Source organism: Bombus terrestris, chromosome 17 (genome assembly GCF_910591885.1).
Source record: "Bombus terrestris chromosome 17, iyBomTerr1.2, whole genome shotgun sequence".
Lineage (NCBI taxonomy): Eukaryota > Metazoa > Arthropoda > Insecta > Hymenoptera > Apidae > Bombus > Bombus terrestris.
Window position 1 is genome coordinate 1,354,306 of NC_063285.1, and position 17,189 is coordinate 1,371,494.

The 17,189-nt window shown below is 41.0% G+C and overlaps 1 protein-coding gene across 1 annotated transcript; it reads right to left on the reverse strand.

The window, feature by feature from the left end:
- Positions 1-968: 968 nt before the first annotated feature.
- LOC110120273 lies at positions 969-16,937 on the reverse strand. The gene is made up of 4 exons (XM_048413888.1): positions 16,683-16,937; positions 16,429-16,621; positions 1,095-3,390; positions 969-984 (listed from the first exon to the last, which is right to left on the reverse strand). The coding sequence occupies exons 1-4, from the start codon at positions 16,935-16,937 to the stop codon at positions 969-971; spliced, it is 2,760 nt and encodes a 919-aa protein (XP_048269845.1).
- Between the last annotated feature and the right edge of the window lie 252 nt (positions 16,938-17,189).

Here is a 17,189-nt window from a genome sequence, read left to right on the forward strand (position 1 = left end):
CCCGTAAAACATCTTCCCTGGTCCGCTATTATCCGACAGGGACTCCCGAATAAAAATATAGCGGATTTAAGCGCTTTAATGGTGTTAAGAGAATCTATCTTAGGAGTATGATGCAGGTATACAAATTTAGTGAAGGCGTCGATCAACACAATGACGTACTCCTTCGAATCGCTTTTACCACTCAACTTGCCCGTTATATCCATGTGGACCGTATGCCAAGGTATGCTGGTCTTAGGTATAGGATGTAGTTCGGCTTGTATCTTACCTGAACTAGCCTTCGAAACTCTACAAGCATGGCAGTTCTCTACGAACTTGCGAACGTACTTCGCCATTCCTTCGAACCAGTAATACTCGTACAGTTTCTCGAGCGTCTTATCCCAACCCAAGTGCATAATTGACTGATGCACATGGTTAATAACGGACCATCTAAACCCTCTTGGAACAATAGGTAAACTGAGAGTCCTGCCTCTTCTTTGAATTTTTCGGTAGAGAGTACCGGACCGTAATTCGTAAGTGTTCGCGATGTCTTCCGCGAGCTCATCATTTTGCAACTTTTCGACAATTCCGGAAATTTGGGGGTCACCACGTTGTTCGGCTAGTAGCCAATCTTCCGATATTTCGGCCAAATTGATTTCTTTCTCCGCGATTTTATCAATGTTACAGTGATCTGAATCTACGTGATTTCGTGAAAAGAAGTCAACGTGGGCCGATACATAATGTCAAAGGTGAAAGTCTGTAAGTAAGCCCACCACCTGTGGACCCTGTCATTCAAATGTGCCTTACTATTTGATGCTTTCAACGAGTTGCAATCGGTAACAACAAGAAATTCCCGTCCATGTAGATAGTGACGGAAATGCTTGATGGCGTTTACGACTATCAACGTCTTTAGTTCGTAGGAATGATACCCAGATTCCGCAGGGGTAGTTCTTTTACTGTAGTACTCGATCACTCTATTCTTACCTTCGACTTTATGCATCAAGATCGCTGCATAACCCTCCGAACTAGCGTCAGTATGTAGCTCAATGGGGTAATTAGGGGCGAATATCATCAGTACCGGCGCGTCTGTCAGGACGGAAACTATCTGTTGCCTGATTTTCTCGTGCCTATCTGACCATGTTATGTTTTTGCTACCTGAGGTGAGCGCATACAGGGGTTTCATCGTCTGTGAGAACTTGGGGACGAACTTACGGAAGTAGGAAGCTAACCCAATAAATTGTCTGAACTGAGTGACCATCGTTGGCGCAGGTAAGGAACTCAAGGCGTGTATTTTACCCGGGTTGGGGCGAACTTCCCCGTTATGAATCATGTACCCCAAATAAAGTACCGACGTCCTCAAGAAGGAACACTTCGCGAAATTGAACGAAAATCCGGCTTTCACAAGGGTATCCAATACATTGTTCAGTCTTTCTAAAGCTTGGTCTACAGAGTCGGCAATAATTAGGACGTCGTCTAGATAAACAACGACGTATGAATGAGCGAGGTCGCCTAAGGCATTGAGAATGGCCCTCTGAAAAACGGACGGCGCATTTTTCAATCCAAACGGCATCGTTACATACTCATATTGTCGGTCGGGTGTAACGAACGCGGTATACACCGTTGAATTGGGATGTATGGGAATCTGATGAAACCCGCTGGCCATATCCAGGCTAATGAAGTATTTCGCGTTCTGCAATCTCGCGATTTGATCTGCGATAAGGGGTAGAGGATACCGATCTGCGACCGTATTCTTATTTAGCGCTCGGAAGTCCACGGACAGTCTATTTGAGCCGTTTTTTTTCTTCACGAGCATCATCGGGCTCGCAAATGGCGAATTACTGGGTCTTATGATGTTAGCTTTAATCAGTTCACCGATTCTTTCTCGTCCCGTCCTACGCTCTTCCTCGCTAAGTCTGTAAGGGCTTCTTTGGACAGTGACGTTGAGGTCGATTAGCCTTATTTCTAGCTGGCCTGTGTTTACGCGTGTACGCGGAAAACCCGTGATGAATGAGTTTTTAAACTTTTCTAGAATAGAAATCAATCGACCTTTATCACTACCAATTACCTCAGTGTCTACTTCATTAAGATCGATCTCTTTTTCGACGGTCCTGTCACAGACATTGACTACCTTCGTTTTGCAAATATCGAGACTAGTGCGCGTGATATGCACGTCGAAGCCCCGACTTAAAATCTCGCGACCGATCTTGATATCGTATTTCAAGTATTTATCAGGGAGAACGTGAAAAGTTATCTCCAACGTAAAACCGTTGATACACACAGTGGATAAAATCTGAGACGTACTCTTAACACACGTATTTCCTATCCCTCGCATTACTACTACATCGGTGGTTCTTTTGCCAGAAAATTTCGAGGCAGCGGATTCCATAATTAATGAGCACTCGGCTCCAGAATCGAAGCAAAATGGGAACGACTCACCCTGGTGACTTAATTTACCGGTTGGAGCCTCCACCACGCAGGAGTCGACTCGCCGTTCCTTGTTGTGACCGCTTTTCTTATCCTCCCGTAACAGACAATTGGGTGCGATATGGCCGTCCGCACGGCACCTTAAGCAAAACACCTTGGATGATGTGGCTGGTCGGCTCCATTCCCGGCGCCTTGTCTCCTTCTGCTTTTCGGTCCGCATCTTCTTGCGGTACTCCATCGCCTTATGCCCGGGGGTTCCACAGTGATAACACCTAGTCTGGGAGTTGGATGGCCTGCTCCGTTTAGTTTCAGGTTCTGTCGGCGGATCATCTGCCAAGGGTAACGGCCTCTTCCTCGAACGAGGGAGAGCTCTCAGTTCCCGAAGAAATTGGTCCTGTGTCCGGACGTCTTGCGTGAGTGCTATCCGTTCGACACGCTGATCATATGACGTCAGTCGGAGGAGGATGACAGCGTTAATTAATTCGGCGTTGGATATACCACTCCATCTCGCAGCCAGGAGGGAGCGAAATCGAATGCCGAAATTTACCGTGGGTTCGTCCTCCTCTGGTGGTTCCTCGAACACCTTTATCAGCGTTGAGGTTGCCGTCTCCTTGCCGTCGTAGTGCGAAAGGAAATATTCCTTGAATCGTTCCCAAGTAAGGCCGCAGACCGGAACTTGCGTAAGCCACTGCGATGCAAAACCCCCCATCGCACGATTTAGGACGAAAAATAACTCGCGGTCTTGTAGGGGCTCGTTGCCCATAAGCTTACTGACTGTCTCGCACCACCCCATTGGGTCGGCGCCCGCCAGTTCAGGGTTAAAGAACGGTAGCGAAAATTTTTCGAGTTCCACTCCATCTTTCTTTGTTAGCGTATGAAATACGTCACGCATGAAATCCATTTGCCGTTTCATCGCTCTTAACAAGTCCTTGGATCCCACTTCTGATGTCGGGGAGGCACTAGGATTTGAGGTGTGGGCAGGTAACGAATCTTCACCAGTAGTAGCCATTGTCAAGGTATGATCCAGAGTTTATTGACACAAGTATGGAGATGTGAGGTTTGACAAATAAACTGCGGCGGTTAGGTACTCGCGATGCGAATGACAATAGTCTTAGGTCCGATAACGAATCCGCGGTCAACGGGACTCTTTTACTCTTTACTCGTCGGCAACGCCTAGGTGGTACTCTCAGTTAGCACGCGAAGTAAGCACTCTATCGAAATGATACCTTAGTCGATGAAATCGTACTGGAAACTCTCACGGTGACGCTGTTTAGGAAAAACTGCTCCACTCTCTAGCGGCACTAGGTCTTTTATATTCGTGGAGACAAGTCTTCGTTCGGAGAGTGAGGGAAATTGCCGTTGTTGTTAATTGGTCAGTCTTTGGAAGTGTCCTTCACGGAAAAGACTGTTTGCCTATTTTCGTTAATTAAGGTTTAAGGTTTATGACGGGTCATTAGGCTGGCTGCCGATGTTTTGCGAATATGTCTCGACAACCGGCAATCAACCTACCCATAGAATAGGGTCTGCTTATGACGAGCCATGAAACAGAAACCGTTAGTATGCTTACTGTCGAGTGCCGTTATAACTACTTCTTTTTATGGAGGGCTATAGACTTTTTCATCACTTTGTTAGAAAAATGTTCGTCCCTTGACCGCGGCTACGTTCGGTGACTGGTTGTCATCTCGAACCCAAACTCATTCTCATAGATTGCAGGCAATTACAATCAGGCTGAAGGACGGTGATTGTTTAACTACGGCTATGGTGGAATCCAAACTACAATATTAGGGGTTTTTCCCCGGTTTCGACGGAAGGCTCCGGTGTCTCTCCATCTCCGACATATATATATGTCGGAGATGAAAGAGCACCGGAGCCTTCTCCTCGGAACTTTGGGAAGACACCTAGTACTGTAATTTAGATTTCACCATAGCTGTATTAAGAAAACCGTTGTCATTCGATCCGACTGTACTTATTCGAGATTTATGATAGTGAGCTCGGGCTCGAGGCGACAACCAGTCGCCAAACGCAGTCGCGGTCAAGGGGATGAACGTTTTGTTTAACCAAGGCAGGAAGTAACTCTATAACTCTCCTTAAAAGAAATGCTTGGGACAGGGTGCGATGGTAAATGTCTCAATGGTTTCTGTCCCGTGGCTCGCCACACGCAGACTATGTTTCGAGTAAGACGATTGCCAGATGTTGATGCGTCTCCACGGTACATGTTCGGCTAGCCCGAGGACCCGCTATAAATCTTAAGATCTATTTAACGAAAGTCCTTCAAACCGACAAGCAGTCTTTGTTCCAACTACGGGAAAATTGGAGAAGTATATTCTTCTCACGAACGACGCGACCCGATGGCGACTTTCTCTTAAGGGCGGCTAGCACCCTTCCCCAACCACCAACATGGAAATTGACCAATTAACAGTAACTCCAATTTCCCTCACTTTCCGAATGAAGACTTTCCTCCACGAATCCGATGATCTCGTGCCCTTAGACACACCCATCATAGTTCTCCTCGACAGCGTCACCGTGATGGAGAGACACTCTTTCGTGCGATCTTAACGGCGATACAAGTAATTCTCCGGTACGGAGTGCTCGTTCTGTGGCGATCGGAATATAACTTAGACTTCCACGAAGTATACACGTTCGACATCCCGTTGACCGCGGATTCGTTACCGGACCCGAGGCCATTGTCATAGCGCCGCGAGCATCTAACATTGTGATTAATTACCAACGCTGTAATACCAGTCTCTTGTGCCAATAAACTCTACCATTGTTACTCCGCATCGATGGCCAATATCAACGAAGATTCATCGAACACCTCCACCCCCAATCCTATCGATAACCCGACATATATATATATATCGGAGATGGAGAGACGAGATCATCGGATTCGCAGAGGAAAGTCTTCGTTCGAAGGGTGAGGGAAATTGACGTTACTGTTAATTGGTCAATTTCCATGTTGGTGGTTAGAGAAGGACGTTAGCTGTCCTTGGGAAAAGCTGCCAGTGGGAAGCGTTCGTGGAAGGATAGATTGCTCTTATCTTCCCGTAGTTGCAACAAAGCCTGCTTGTCTATATGAAGGACTTTGCTTGACTAAATCTTAAGATTTATTGCGGGTCCTCACGTTAGCTAAACATATACTGCGGAGGTATGTTGACATCTGGAGATCATCTTACCCGGAGTATAGAATCTGCTTGTGGCGAGCCACGGGACAGAAACCATTGAAATATTTACTGCCGCTTGTCGCTACGACTATTTCTTTTAAGGAGAGGTATAGAGTTACTCTGTGCCTTTGTTAGATAAATCGTTCATTCCTTGGACCGCGGCTACGTTCGGCGACTGATTGTCGCCTCGAGCCCGAGCTCACTATCATAAATCTCAAATAAGTACAGTCGGATCGAATGACAACAGTTTCTCAATACGGCTATGGTGAAATCTAAATTACAATACTAGGGGTCTTCCAATACGTGTGTTAAGTTCCAAAGGGAAGGTTCCGGTGTTCTTTCATCTCCGACATATATATATTTTAATAAAACATTAATTTTGAATTGAACTTAAAATTCAAATAAACTTACTTATTAAAAATTTCTACATGAAATATATTTATATTTCAAGACTCAAATTCTGTTTATTCAGATAATCTTATTTCATTTCATAATTTAACTATAATAATAATTATTATTATTATTACTTTAACTACATTTTTCCTTATAGATTTTACATTAAATAATTTCTTAAACTTAAATTTATTAAAAAATCATACTATTAAAATTATTTGAACTTTAACTCCTATAATTATTTTAATAATTATTCGTTTTCCATCACTAAAAATTTTATTATATATTGATGAAATCATAAATCCTTATTTTTCTATTAAATCTATTTGTCATCAATGATATTGATCTTATGAATATCCAGAATTTAATAACTATGAATTTGATTTATATATATTAAATTGTGAATCAATAAATCAATTTCGACTTTTAGAAACTGATAATCGATTAATTATTCCATTTAAAATTTCAATACGTATAATTGTATCTTCTACAAATGTAATTCACTCATGAACAATCCCTTCATTAGGAATTAAAGTTGATGCAATTCCTGATAGAATTAATCAACTAAACATATTTTGTATTCGTCCTGGAATTTATTTTGGTTAACGCTCTGAAATTTGTGGAATAAATCATAGTTTTATACCAATTATATTAGAAAGAACTTCTTATGAATTATTTTCAAATCGGATTAAAAAAAATTAATATGAAAAATTAGTTAATTAAATAACATTAGATTGTCATTCTAAAATTAATAATTTAACTTATTATTTTTCTATCATTAAATGTCTGAAATTAAGAATTGATCTTTTAAATCAATTAGAGTAATTAAAATTTACTTCTAACGAATTCCACAAATGATACCTATTAATTGATTTATTTATCTTTTTATTATGTATGATTTGCTTATTATTAATTATAATTTTAATAAATTCATTACTATTAAATTTAAAAATTAAAAATATGTTAAGGTGGCCGTGAGTGAGTTATAGTTGTTGGGCCTGGTACGCTGTAATTGTCACTGGGGGCTGTAGATGTCGCTGCCGGGATACTGCTGATTTTTCCTCCGTTTTTTTGGTACGTGGAAATAAAATCGGACTCCGGTCGCCGGGATTCGAACCCGGGTTCCGAACGTTCGCAACCTAAGGCGTTAACTATTGCTTTTTTTTATTTTTGTTTATTAATTCCAGGTTTTTTACATATTTTTTTTACATAATTTTTTTTCCAGAATAAACGTAGCCATGCATTATTACTTTTTTTTTTTTTTTAAGATTATTATTGTGCCTTAAATTTAAGCCGCTGTTGCGCTGTGCCAATGTACGATATTTCAATTTATGTCCTGAAAGCCTGGACGCAAAAACAGGACAGTTCGCTAGCCTATTAGGGAGGGATGGGAGGGGTGTTCTGTGGGATTAGTATAATATTTGTTTATCTATTTACATATTTACATATTTACACTTTATTTGGTGAGCGTTGCCGTTCTGTGGCTCTTTATCTTGTTGTTTTTTGTTATGGGTTCCGTATCCACCAATATTTTTTTGTGTTTTTTCTGTGTTTGTCTTCTGTATCCTTTTGGGGAAGTGCCATGTTGTATCTCCACCTAGTGTCTGCAGTACGGCCATCTAGGTTTTCCTCGTATTGTATAGATTTCATTCCTATTTTCCTTTGCATATGGTAAATTATAGGGATGTTGTTTTGGTCTTGGAAATAGTTTCTTTCGTCTAGGTTCGGGGGGGGGGATGTAGCCTGTTAAAAGAGTGTCTTTGAAGTATGCGTCGTTTGGGAATAAGCAGCCGAAGATTAGGCTGTTTTCTTTGATCTTCGCGGCTTGCGCGAAGTGGTTTCTTGTTAGTTTTTAGGATGTGACAGTCGATGCGGTGGATGTTGGCTAAGTCGTATATTTTTTTGTTTTTTACGTATTTTCTGTATCCGCTGTGTTCTGATCTGTAAATGCTCAGGTAAGCTCTGGTGCATTTTCTTTCGAATATGCGAATTTTTTCCATTACTGACGCTGGTATTTTGTACCATATTGGATAGTCGTAGGTTATAATGGGTCTTATTAGCGTTTAGTAGCACATGATTTTTACTTTGCTATCGAGATGTCTGGAATAAAACAACCTTTTTGTATTCCAAAAAGCTTTGCTGGCTTTGGAGAGTTGGATTTCGATGTGTTGCTTGTAGTTTAGTTTTTCATCTATATTTACTCCTAGGTATTTTACGCAATTTTTGTGTGGTATGAGGTTCTCTTCGTTTGCTTTTTCTTTTAGATGGAATTTCCTGACGCGATCCCTTTCTGCTGGACCGATTTTGCTTGTCATGGGTCTGAATAGAATGATTTCGCATTTGCTTGCGTTAATTTTTAGTTTCCATGTGTGATAGTAATCGCTGATTTTGTTAAAGAGTTCTTGCAGTTCTGTTCTTATCGTTTTGGTTTTGCGGCCTGTTACGTAGATGATTAGGTCATCCGCGAAGGCTATGGAGCGTTTGTGTGTGGATGTGTTGAGGTTAAAGAGGTTTAGTAAGTCGTTATTGTAGATGCTGAAGAGTAGCGGGGAGTTTACTGTTCCTTGTTGCAGGCCGTTCTCTATGGAGAATTCTTTGCTTGAAGTGTGCGAGCCGTCGGTCATTATGAAAGTTTTGTTTGTTACCATGTCCCATACTATTTTGATTAGGTATTCGGGGAAGTTCTTTTTAATCATTTTATAAATGAGCCCTGGGATCCAGACGGTGTCGAAGGCTTTTTCGATGTCTATTAGGCAGGCGGCTACTCGCTGGTTTGCGTTAAGTGCCCAGCAGATATCCGACGTAAGTTTGTTTATTGCGTGGATTGTGGAGTGTTTGTGGCGGAAGCCGAATTGGTTTTCCGGGATTATCTTATTTTTTGAGCAGAAGGCTGCTAGGGGGTTGTTTATGATCATTTCGTATACTTTGCTTATGTTGGGGAGGAGGCTTATGGGTCGTAGGTTTGCAGGTGATGAGCCGTCTTTATTTTTTTTTGTAATGGCTATGAGTTTGGCTTTTTTCCATTTTTTAGGGAAGTACGTGTTGTTTAGTGCGTTATTAAACAGTACTGTGTAGTACCATTTTATTTTGTTTGGTAAGCGTTTGAGCGAGAAGTTTGGGATGCCATCGAAGCCGGCGGATTTTTTGTCGTTTAGCGTGCAGAAGATTGTACTTAGTTCATTGAAGTTTGTAAAGTAGTTTATTTCTGGGTCGGGCTGTTTGGGGTCGTCCGATGTGTTTTCGTTTGAGAATGTGCAGACTGTTTTGTTCAGCGCTATGTCTTGTTCTATTTTATTTTTTAGTTTGTTTGTTTCGTCGATGATAATTCTGTTTAATTGTTCTCGGCCCATGTGTTCGTTTTGTGTGTGAGTTTTGGCGAAGTGGGTGCCGATAATGTCTAGTTTTTCCGTTGTTTTTGAAATTATGAAGTTATCCTCGGTGTCTTTGTTGGTGTTGTGTATCTCGATGCCTGCTTCTTGGATGAGGGAGGCTTTTCTGGTGGCAGTTTGAGGGGCGGAATGGAGTTTTGTTCCTTTGGTCTGAAAATTTGATTTATCTGCGGGAACATGCTAGCAGAGTCTTTTTTGGAGATACTTTTTATTTTATTTGTCCAGTATTGATTTATAGAGTTTGCGAATTCTTGTTTTAGTTGTGATTTTATTTCGTGTAGCAGGTACTTTAGGAATTCTATGTCTTCTCTTTTGTCGTAAGAGTAGTTGTGTCTTAGGTTGTTTAATTTAGATAGTATGTAGCTTTTATCTCGTTGTAGTTTTTTTAATTTATAGTTTACATATGGCTAGCAGGAGTCTTTTTTTTAACGTCAGTACGAATTCTAGTAGGGCGTTTTGTATATGTTTTTCTATTTCGTCTATGAACGAGTCGATTTGTCTGTCTGTTAGGTTGACATTGTTATGGATTTTTAGGTCGCAATTCTGTTCGAGTAGGTTTTGGAACTTTTTCCAGTCTGTCTTTTTGTAGTTGTACCTGGGTGTTTCGGTCTATGTTTCGAGTGTTAGGTAGTCAGATGTGTTCCAGCTTATGTGAAATACTATGGCGTTATGGTCTCTGTCGTAGTCTATGGTTTTAAGAGTGTTATTTGGTCATAAGTTTTGGAATTTTATTCGGGCGACTGCTAGGCATATGTCTAGGTAGAAGCGTCCTTTTGGGTAAGAGGGTAGCTCGGAGCTGTAGAGGTTTGTTTTGTAGAAAATGCTTTTATTGTCTAGCCAGATTCTGACGGAGTTTCCTCTCGTGTTGTTTATTTCGTTTTTCCAGCTGGTATGTTTGGCGTTACGGTCACCGGCTATTATGTAGTAGATTTCCTGTTTGTCGAGCTGCAAAAGTTGGAAGAGATTGTCGAATTCGTCATTAAATTGTTTCTGGTTTCCGTAGGCAGCGTAGGCTGCGGTGATAAATGAGTTTTCCTTATTGTTTATTTTTATTTTTATGATCGTCGTCTCTAGGATTTTGAAGTTTGTTATTTTGTCGTTTTGTATTGTTTTGAACTTCAGGGGGTTTTTTATGAGGATTGCCGTTCCTCCTCCTTGGGTAGCGTTTGGTCTGTCGTGTCTTATTATAGAGTAGTTTTTGTAGTGCACTTTGTGTCTATAGTTCAGTTTTCTTTCTGAGATAAGTACTATGTCGGGGGTTTCTTTCTTAATTAGGGTTAGCATGCTGTACCTTTTTTGGTTTGAGATTAGTGAGTTGGCGTTTATTGAGATGATTTTCAGATGTTTAACTTTTATCCGGTTTATTTTTTGCTGTGATTGGTGGACGGGTGGGTTTTGGCTAATCTTCGTCTATATTTTCGATGATGTTGAAGATGGAATCGATTCTTTCTTCATGCGTATTTAATGCTTTTTTTATTTCATTTAGTTGTGTTTGTTGGTCGCTTAGTGCTTTTAGAATGCTTTTTTTGAAGTATTCAATGACATTTATTATGCTTATTTGGGGTGAGTATATCGTTGGGTTAGGGTTTTGTTTGACTCGTGCCGCTATATTTGTTACTTGTGGGCTTGTCTCGTTTATACTTGTTCCTTGTTTTACTATGTCCGCGAGCTTTAGCTCGGGGACGTACTTACGGCTTATTTTGGCGATTCTTTCGGTTTTTGCTGTTTTTGCGTTGGTGATTTTTTCATTAATCTTTTTACGTAGTTCGGCGAGTTTTGGGCATCCTTTGTATGATGCAGGATGCCCGAAGTTTTTGCAGTTTACGCAGTAGATTTTTTCTTTGCTTACTGCGACTTCTTTTTTTATCTTGCACTCGCCTGGTCCGTGCGGCTCAGTGCATTTTACACAGCGGTAGTTTAGGTTACAGTTTTGTGCTGTGTGGCCTATTCGCTGGCATTTGTAGCACTGCGTGATATCGTTTTTTTTTAATTTTTTCCCATGCTATTTTCAGATAGTTAAGTCTGTTTATTTTTAGTAGGTTCCCAATGTTGCTATCGGGGGATACTTGAATTATATAGATTGGGAGCAATATATTGTTCTCCCTTGATTTTCTTGGTGTGAATCGAGTCACTTTGGTGAAGTTAACTTCTTCTATTTTCAGGGCTTTTAGGTCTTCTAGAATTTCTGCTTCTGTGTAGCTGTTTCCTAGCCCTTTTAGCAGGTACGTGTGAGGTTTTTAGCATTTTGGGGTATATGTGTAATAGGCCGTGTTGGCTGCGGTCAGTATTTTTTTTGCTTTTGCGTGGTCATTTAGGTTTTGAAGATAAAGCACGTGCTTACCTGCATGGATTCTTTTGATATGGAAATTCTTGATTTTGAGGGAGTTTTCCATGAGTGCTATTGTGTCTTTCGGGTCTTGTAATGTTATGTTGATGGAGGGCGGCCTGGCCCGTTTTGCCGATGTGCGGGGGTCTGCCTGGTCTTCAGCGGGGTGGCTGGGTGGCAGGCCCTTATGCGTTTGGTTTTCTGTAATGTTGAAGGTTGTGGTGTTGTTTTTTTCGGCGGAGCGTCGGGGGGGGGGTGCTTGTCTGAGCGGTATAGCTTTTGCTCGTGGTTATTGGTGACGTGTCCAGGGGAGTGGGTTGTCTGGTTGCCTTTTTCCTTAATACGTCGTTTTTTTTTTTTAAATGTTTTCGATAATAGTTTGCTGCGGATGCGATGCGCAGGGGTCTTGAGCTTGGAGGGCTTCGAATCTGTTTTTTATTGGGATTGCCATTGGTTGAGGGCTTCTCTTTTGTTTCATATTTTCGTTTTTTTCGTCGCGCTCTTCTTGTGAATCGCTTTCTTCTTCTTTTAAATTTTCTTGTCTGATGTTTTTTTGTTCCTGCTTACCAGATTTGGAGGCGGATTGAGATTCCGCGTCTTTTGTACAGCAGGTCTTATGCTGCTGTCTTTAATTATCTGTTGTTTTTCTATCTTCCTTTTGATCCCTTTTTTTGTCGGGCTTATGGCGGATTCCGCCTCCTTGGTTTCAATTTCATTCCTTTCCTCTTCTATTTTTATATTGTTTGTAGTAGGGGTGATGTTATCACTATTGTAGTATCGGAAACAGGATAGGATTAGGATAATTTAGATTTGTAAAATTCTCCTAATACTATTTATTAAGATAAATGAAAATAACAGAGATTAATTGGACAGAGAACTATAAATGTTTAACTTGAACTAAAACACAAAAGTCTTATTCCGCTGAAATCACTCTCGCAACTCTATAACTATAACAACTCGATCTCTCTACAACACTAGCAACTCTACAACTCTCGTCTTCGCCATCTGCACTCGCACGCTCTCGCTTCTCAACTCATACTGCACGCCTCTTGCATTCGTTCTCGCTGGCGTCTCAACTAACTCTACCCTTAGCGTTTCATTGTCTTTTCTCGTCCCATCGAACACGTGTCCCGAAACCCCGTGGCCAGGGTCACGCAGGCTCTTTCCACAAAACTGTCCACTTGAGAGGACCGACGACACATTGATGTACTCGACGGCGCCACGGCTCTCGCCACTTTGTATACGGTTCGGCCGATATCTTGGGCCTTTTGCCCACGATACTACACTATTTTTTCACTGTTTAGCACTCTTTTTGTTTTTTTTTTTTTTGCTCTATCACTGAATACTGTACACTGTATAGCTTGCCGCGCGCACTGTTAGGGCCTACGCCTGGTAATCCCTTAGAGCCGAGAGGTCCGGCCTGCTCGGAGGATCACGGTCAACTGCCCGCGTTAACCACTGCGCTGCCGTCGTCCGACACTAGTTAGTGTCGAGTGGATGGTATTTGGCTTGTCGAGTGCCGCCGCATATAGATAAACTTTTCGACGAAAACAATAAATTAAAAACCAATATAACTAACAAAACATGTCTCAAAACTATAGCTTTACCCATAAATGACAGTCTAGAAGAAATCCTAACAAACGGGTAACGGATCCTCGGCCATCTAAACATATACTGTGAAGATGCGTTGACATCTGGCAATCATCTTACCCGAAGGACAAAGTCTGCGTGCAGTTGACCGTGATCCTCCGAGCAGGCCGGACCTCTCGGCCCTAAGGGATAACCAGGCGTAGGCCCTAACAGTGAGCGCGACAAGCTATACAGTGTACAGTAGACAGTGAGAGAGCAAAAAAAAAAGAAAAACAAAAAGAGTGCTAAACAGTGAAAAAATAGTGATAACATCAACCACTCTACAAACAATATAAAAATAGAAGAAGAAAGGAATGAAATCGAAACCAAGGAGGCGGAATCCGCCATAAGCCCGACAAAAAAAGGAATCAAAAGAAAGATAGAAAAACAACAAATAATTAAAGATAGCAGCATAAGAACTGCTGCACAAAAGACGCGGGAACTCAATCCGCCTCCAAACTTGGTAAGCAGGAAAAAAATAAACTCAAAACAAGAAAATTTAAAAGGAGAAGAAAGCGATGCACAAGAAGAGCACGACGAAAAAAACGAAAATACGAAACAAAAAAGAAGCCCAAAACCTCAACCAATGGCAATCACATTAAAAAACAGATTCGAAGCCCTCCAAGCTCAAGACCCCTGCACACCGCAACCGCATGAAACCATTATCGAAAACATTAAAAAAAAAACGACGTATTAAGGAAAAAGGCAACCAGACAGCCCACTCCCCTGGACACGTCACCAATAACCACGAGCAAAAGCTACACCGCCCGGACAAGCACCCCTCCCCCCCAACGCTCCGCCGAAAAAAAAACACCACAACCTTCAACATTACTGAAAAACCAAACGCATAAGGGCCTGCCACCCAGCCACCCCGCTGAAGACCAGGCAGACCCCCGCACATCGGCAAAACGGGCCAGGCCGCCCTCCATCAACATAACATTACAAGACCCGAAAGACACAATAGCACTCATGGAAAACTCCCTCAAAATCAAGAATTTCCATATCAAAAGAATCCATGCAGGTAAGCACGTGCTTTATCTTCAAAACCTAAATGACCACGCGAAAGCAAAAAAAATACTGACCGCAGCCAACACGGCCTATTACACATATACCCCAAAATGCTAAAAACCTCACACGTACCTGCTAAAAGGGCTAGGAAACAGCTACACAGAAGCAGAAATTCTAGAAGACCTAAAAGCCCTGAAAATAGAAGAAGTTAACTTCACCAAAGTGACTCGATTCACACCAAGAAAATCAAGGGAGAACAATATATTGCTCCCAATCTATATAATTCAAGTATCCCCCGATAGCAACATTGGGAACCTACTAAAAATAAACAGACTTAACTATCTGAAAATAGCATGGGAAAAAATTAAAAAAAAAACGATATCACGCAGTGCTACAAATGCCAGCGAATAGGCCACACAGCACAAAACTGTAACCTAAACTATCGCTGTGTAAAATGCACTGAACCGCACGGGCCAGGCGAGTGCAAGATAAAAAAAGAAGCAGCAGTAAGCAAAGAAAAAATCTACTGCGTAAACTGCAAAAACTACGGACATCCCGCATCATACAAAGGATGCCCAAAACTCGTCGAATTACGTAAAAAGATCAATGAAAAAATCACCAAAGCAAAAACAGCAAAAACCGAAAGAATCGCCAAAATAAGCCGTAAGTACGTCCCCGAGATAAAGTTCGCGGACATAGTAAAACAAGGAACAAGTATAAACGAGACAAGCCCACAAGTAACAAATATAGCGGCACGAGTCAAACAAATCCCCAACCCAACAATAGACTCAAACCAAATAAGCATAATAAATGTCATTGAAGACTTCAAAAAAAGCATTCTAAAAGCTCTAAGCGACCAACAAACACAACTAAACGAAATAAAAAAAGCATTAAATACACATGAAGAAAGAATCGATTCCATCTTCAACATCATCGAAAATATAGACGAAGATTAGCCAAAACCCACCCGTCCACCAATCACAGCAAAAAATAAACCGGATAAAAGTTAAACATCTGAAAATCATCTCAATAAACGCCAACTCACTAATCTCAAACCAAAAAAGATACAGCATGCTAACACTAATTAAGAAAGAAACCCTCGACATAGTACTTATCTCAGAAACCAAACTGAACTATAGACATAAAGTACAATACAAAAACTACTCTATAATAAGACATGACAGACCAAACGCTACCCAAGGAGGAGCAACGGCAATCCTAATAAAAAACCCCCTGAAGTTCAAAACAATACAAAACGACAAAATAACAAACTTCAAAATCCTAGAGACGACGATCATAAAAATAAAAATAAACAATAAGGAAAACTTATTTATCTCCGCAGCCTACGCAGCCTACGGAAACCAGAAACAATTTAATGACGAATTCGACAACCTCTTCCAACTTTTACAGCTCGACAAACAGGAAAACTACTACATAATAGCCGGTGACCTTAATGCCAAACATACCAGCTGAAAAAACGAAATAAACAACACGAGAGGAAACTCCGTCAGAACCTGGCCTGACAATAAAAGCATTTTCTACAAAAAAAAAACCTCTATAGCTCCGAGCTACCCTCTTACCCAAAAGGACGCTCCTACCTAGACATATGCCTAGCAGACGCCCGAATAAAATTCCAAAACTTACGACCAAATAACACTCTCAAAACCATAGACTACGACAGCGACCATAACGCCATACTATTTCAGATAAGCAAAAACACATCCGACTACCTAACACTCGAAACGCAGACCGAAACACCCAGGTACAACTACAAAAAGACAGACTGGAAAATGTTCCAAAACCTGCTCGAACAGAACTGCGACCTAAAAATCTACAACAATGTCAACCTAGCAGCAGACAAATCGACTCGTTCATAGACGAAATAGAAAAACATATACAAAACGCCCTACAAGAATCCGTACTATTATGTATATAATTATTATCATTATATGTATCGTGAACCTGATACAACTTTTCGTAGGTAACGTCTCTATTAACACTTTTCAAATCTTTTTTACTTGATACACGTTTTCTAATTTCTGTCTCTTCGGAAAGTTCTTTGGTATTAGTTGAGAACTTGGTATTAGTTGGGTATTGGTTGAGAACTCGGATGATTTCTCACTCATGATCCTGTCTGTGGTGTCGTGCGTCCTCTTCTTATTTACAGTAAGATTATCCTTTATCATAGCAGCGGAATAGTGTTTGTATTGGGAAGTCATATGGAATGAGCTTGAATCTTCTAACTTCCTTGTATCAGAAACCTTTGATTGTTTCAAATGATCAGTATCCCTCTTTTGACTTAGACTTCTATCTATCTAAGTATTCATCTATGCATTTTTCTTCCTAGGTTATTGCTTTTCTTGCTCTTTTCCTGACATCTAGATTAAGTTCAGAGGGCGTTGGGCAGCTAGCATTTGTAGATATACTCGAAGTCTTTATCTTCTTTCTCCTAAGTTCTTTATCGTCTTTCAATGCTTGCAACTCATCATTAGATAATGTTGGGCTTAAATTTGCATTAGAATCAATGTCATCGTTCGACTTACTTTTCTTTATTCCCGGTTTTGTCTCTCGCGATGTTATCGACGATGATGCAGGTATCTTAATTTCGTTTGTTACCCTACTCATACCCATTTTTTCCTCTAATTTACCAAGTGCTAGGTCGAGGTCGGTTATTACGCGAAATTTTTCATCCAACGCGTTCAAATTTTCTAACAATGTCAGGAGCGCGTCCTCATACCGTGAGTTTCATGCGGTCGACATGTTTTCTGTTTATATTTTGTCAATACTCGTAAGAAATTTAATCCTCTGTGGAGCGTATCCCACCGTTGTCACCAAAAAATATTTGTTACGTTCTATTTAGTTGCCGACGAGAAGGTAGCGTTA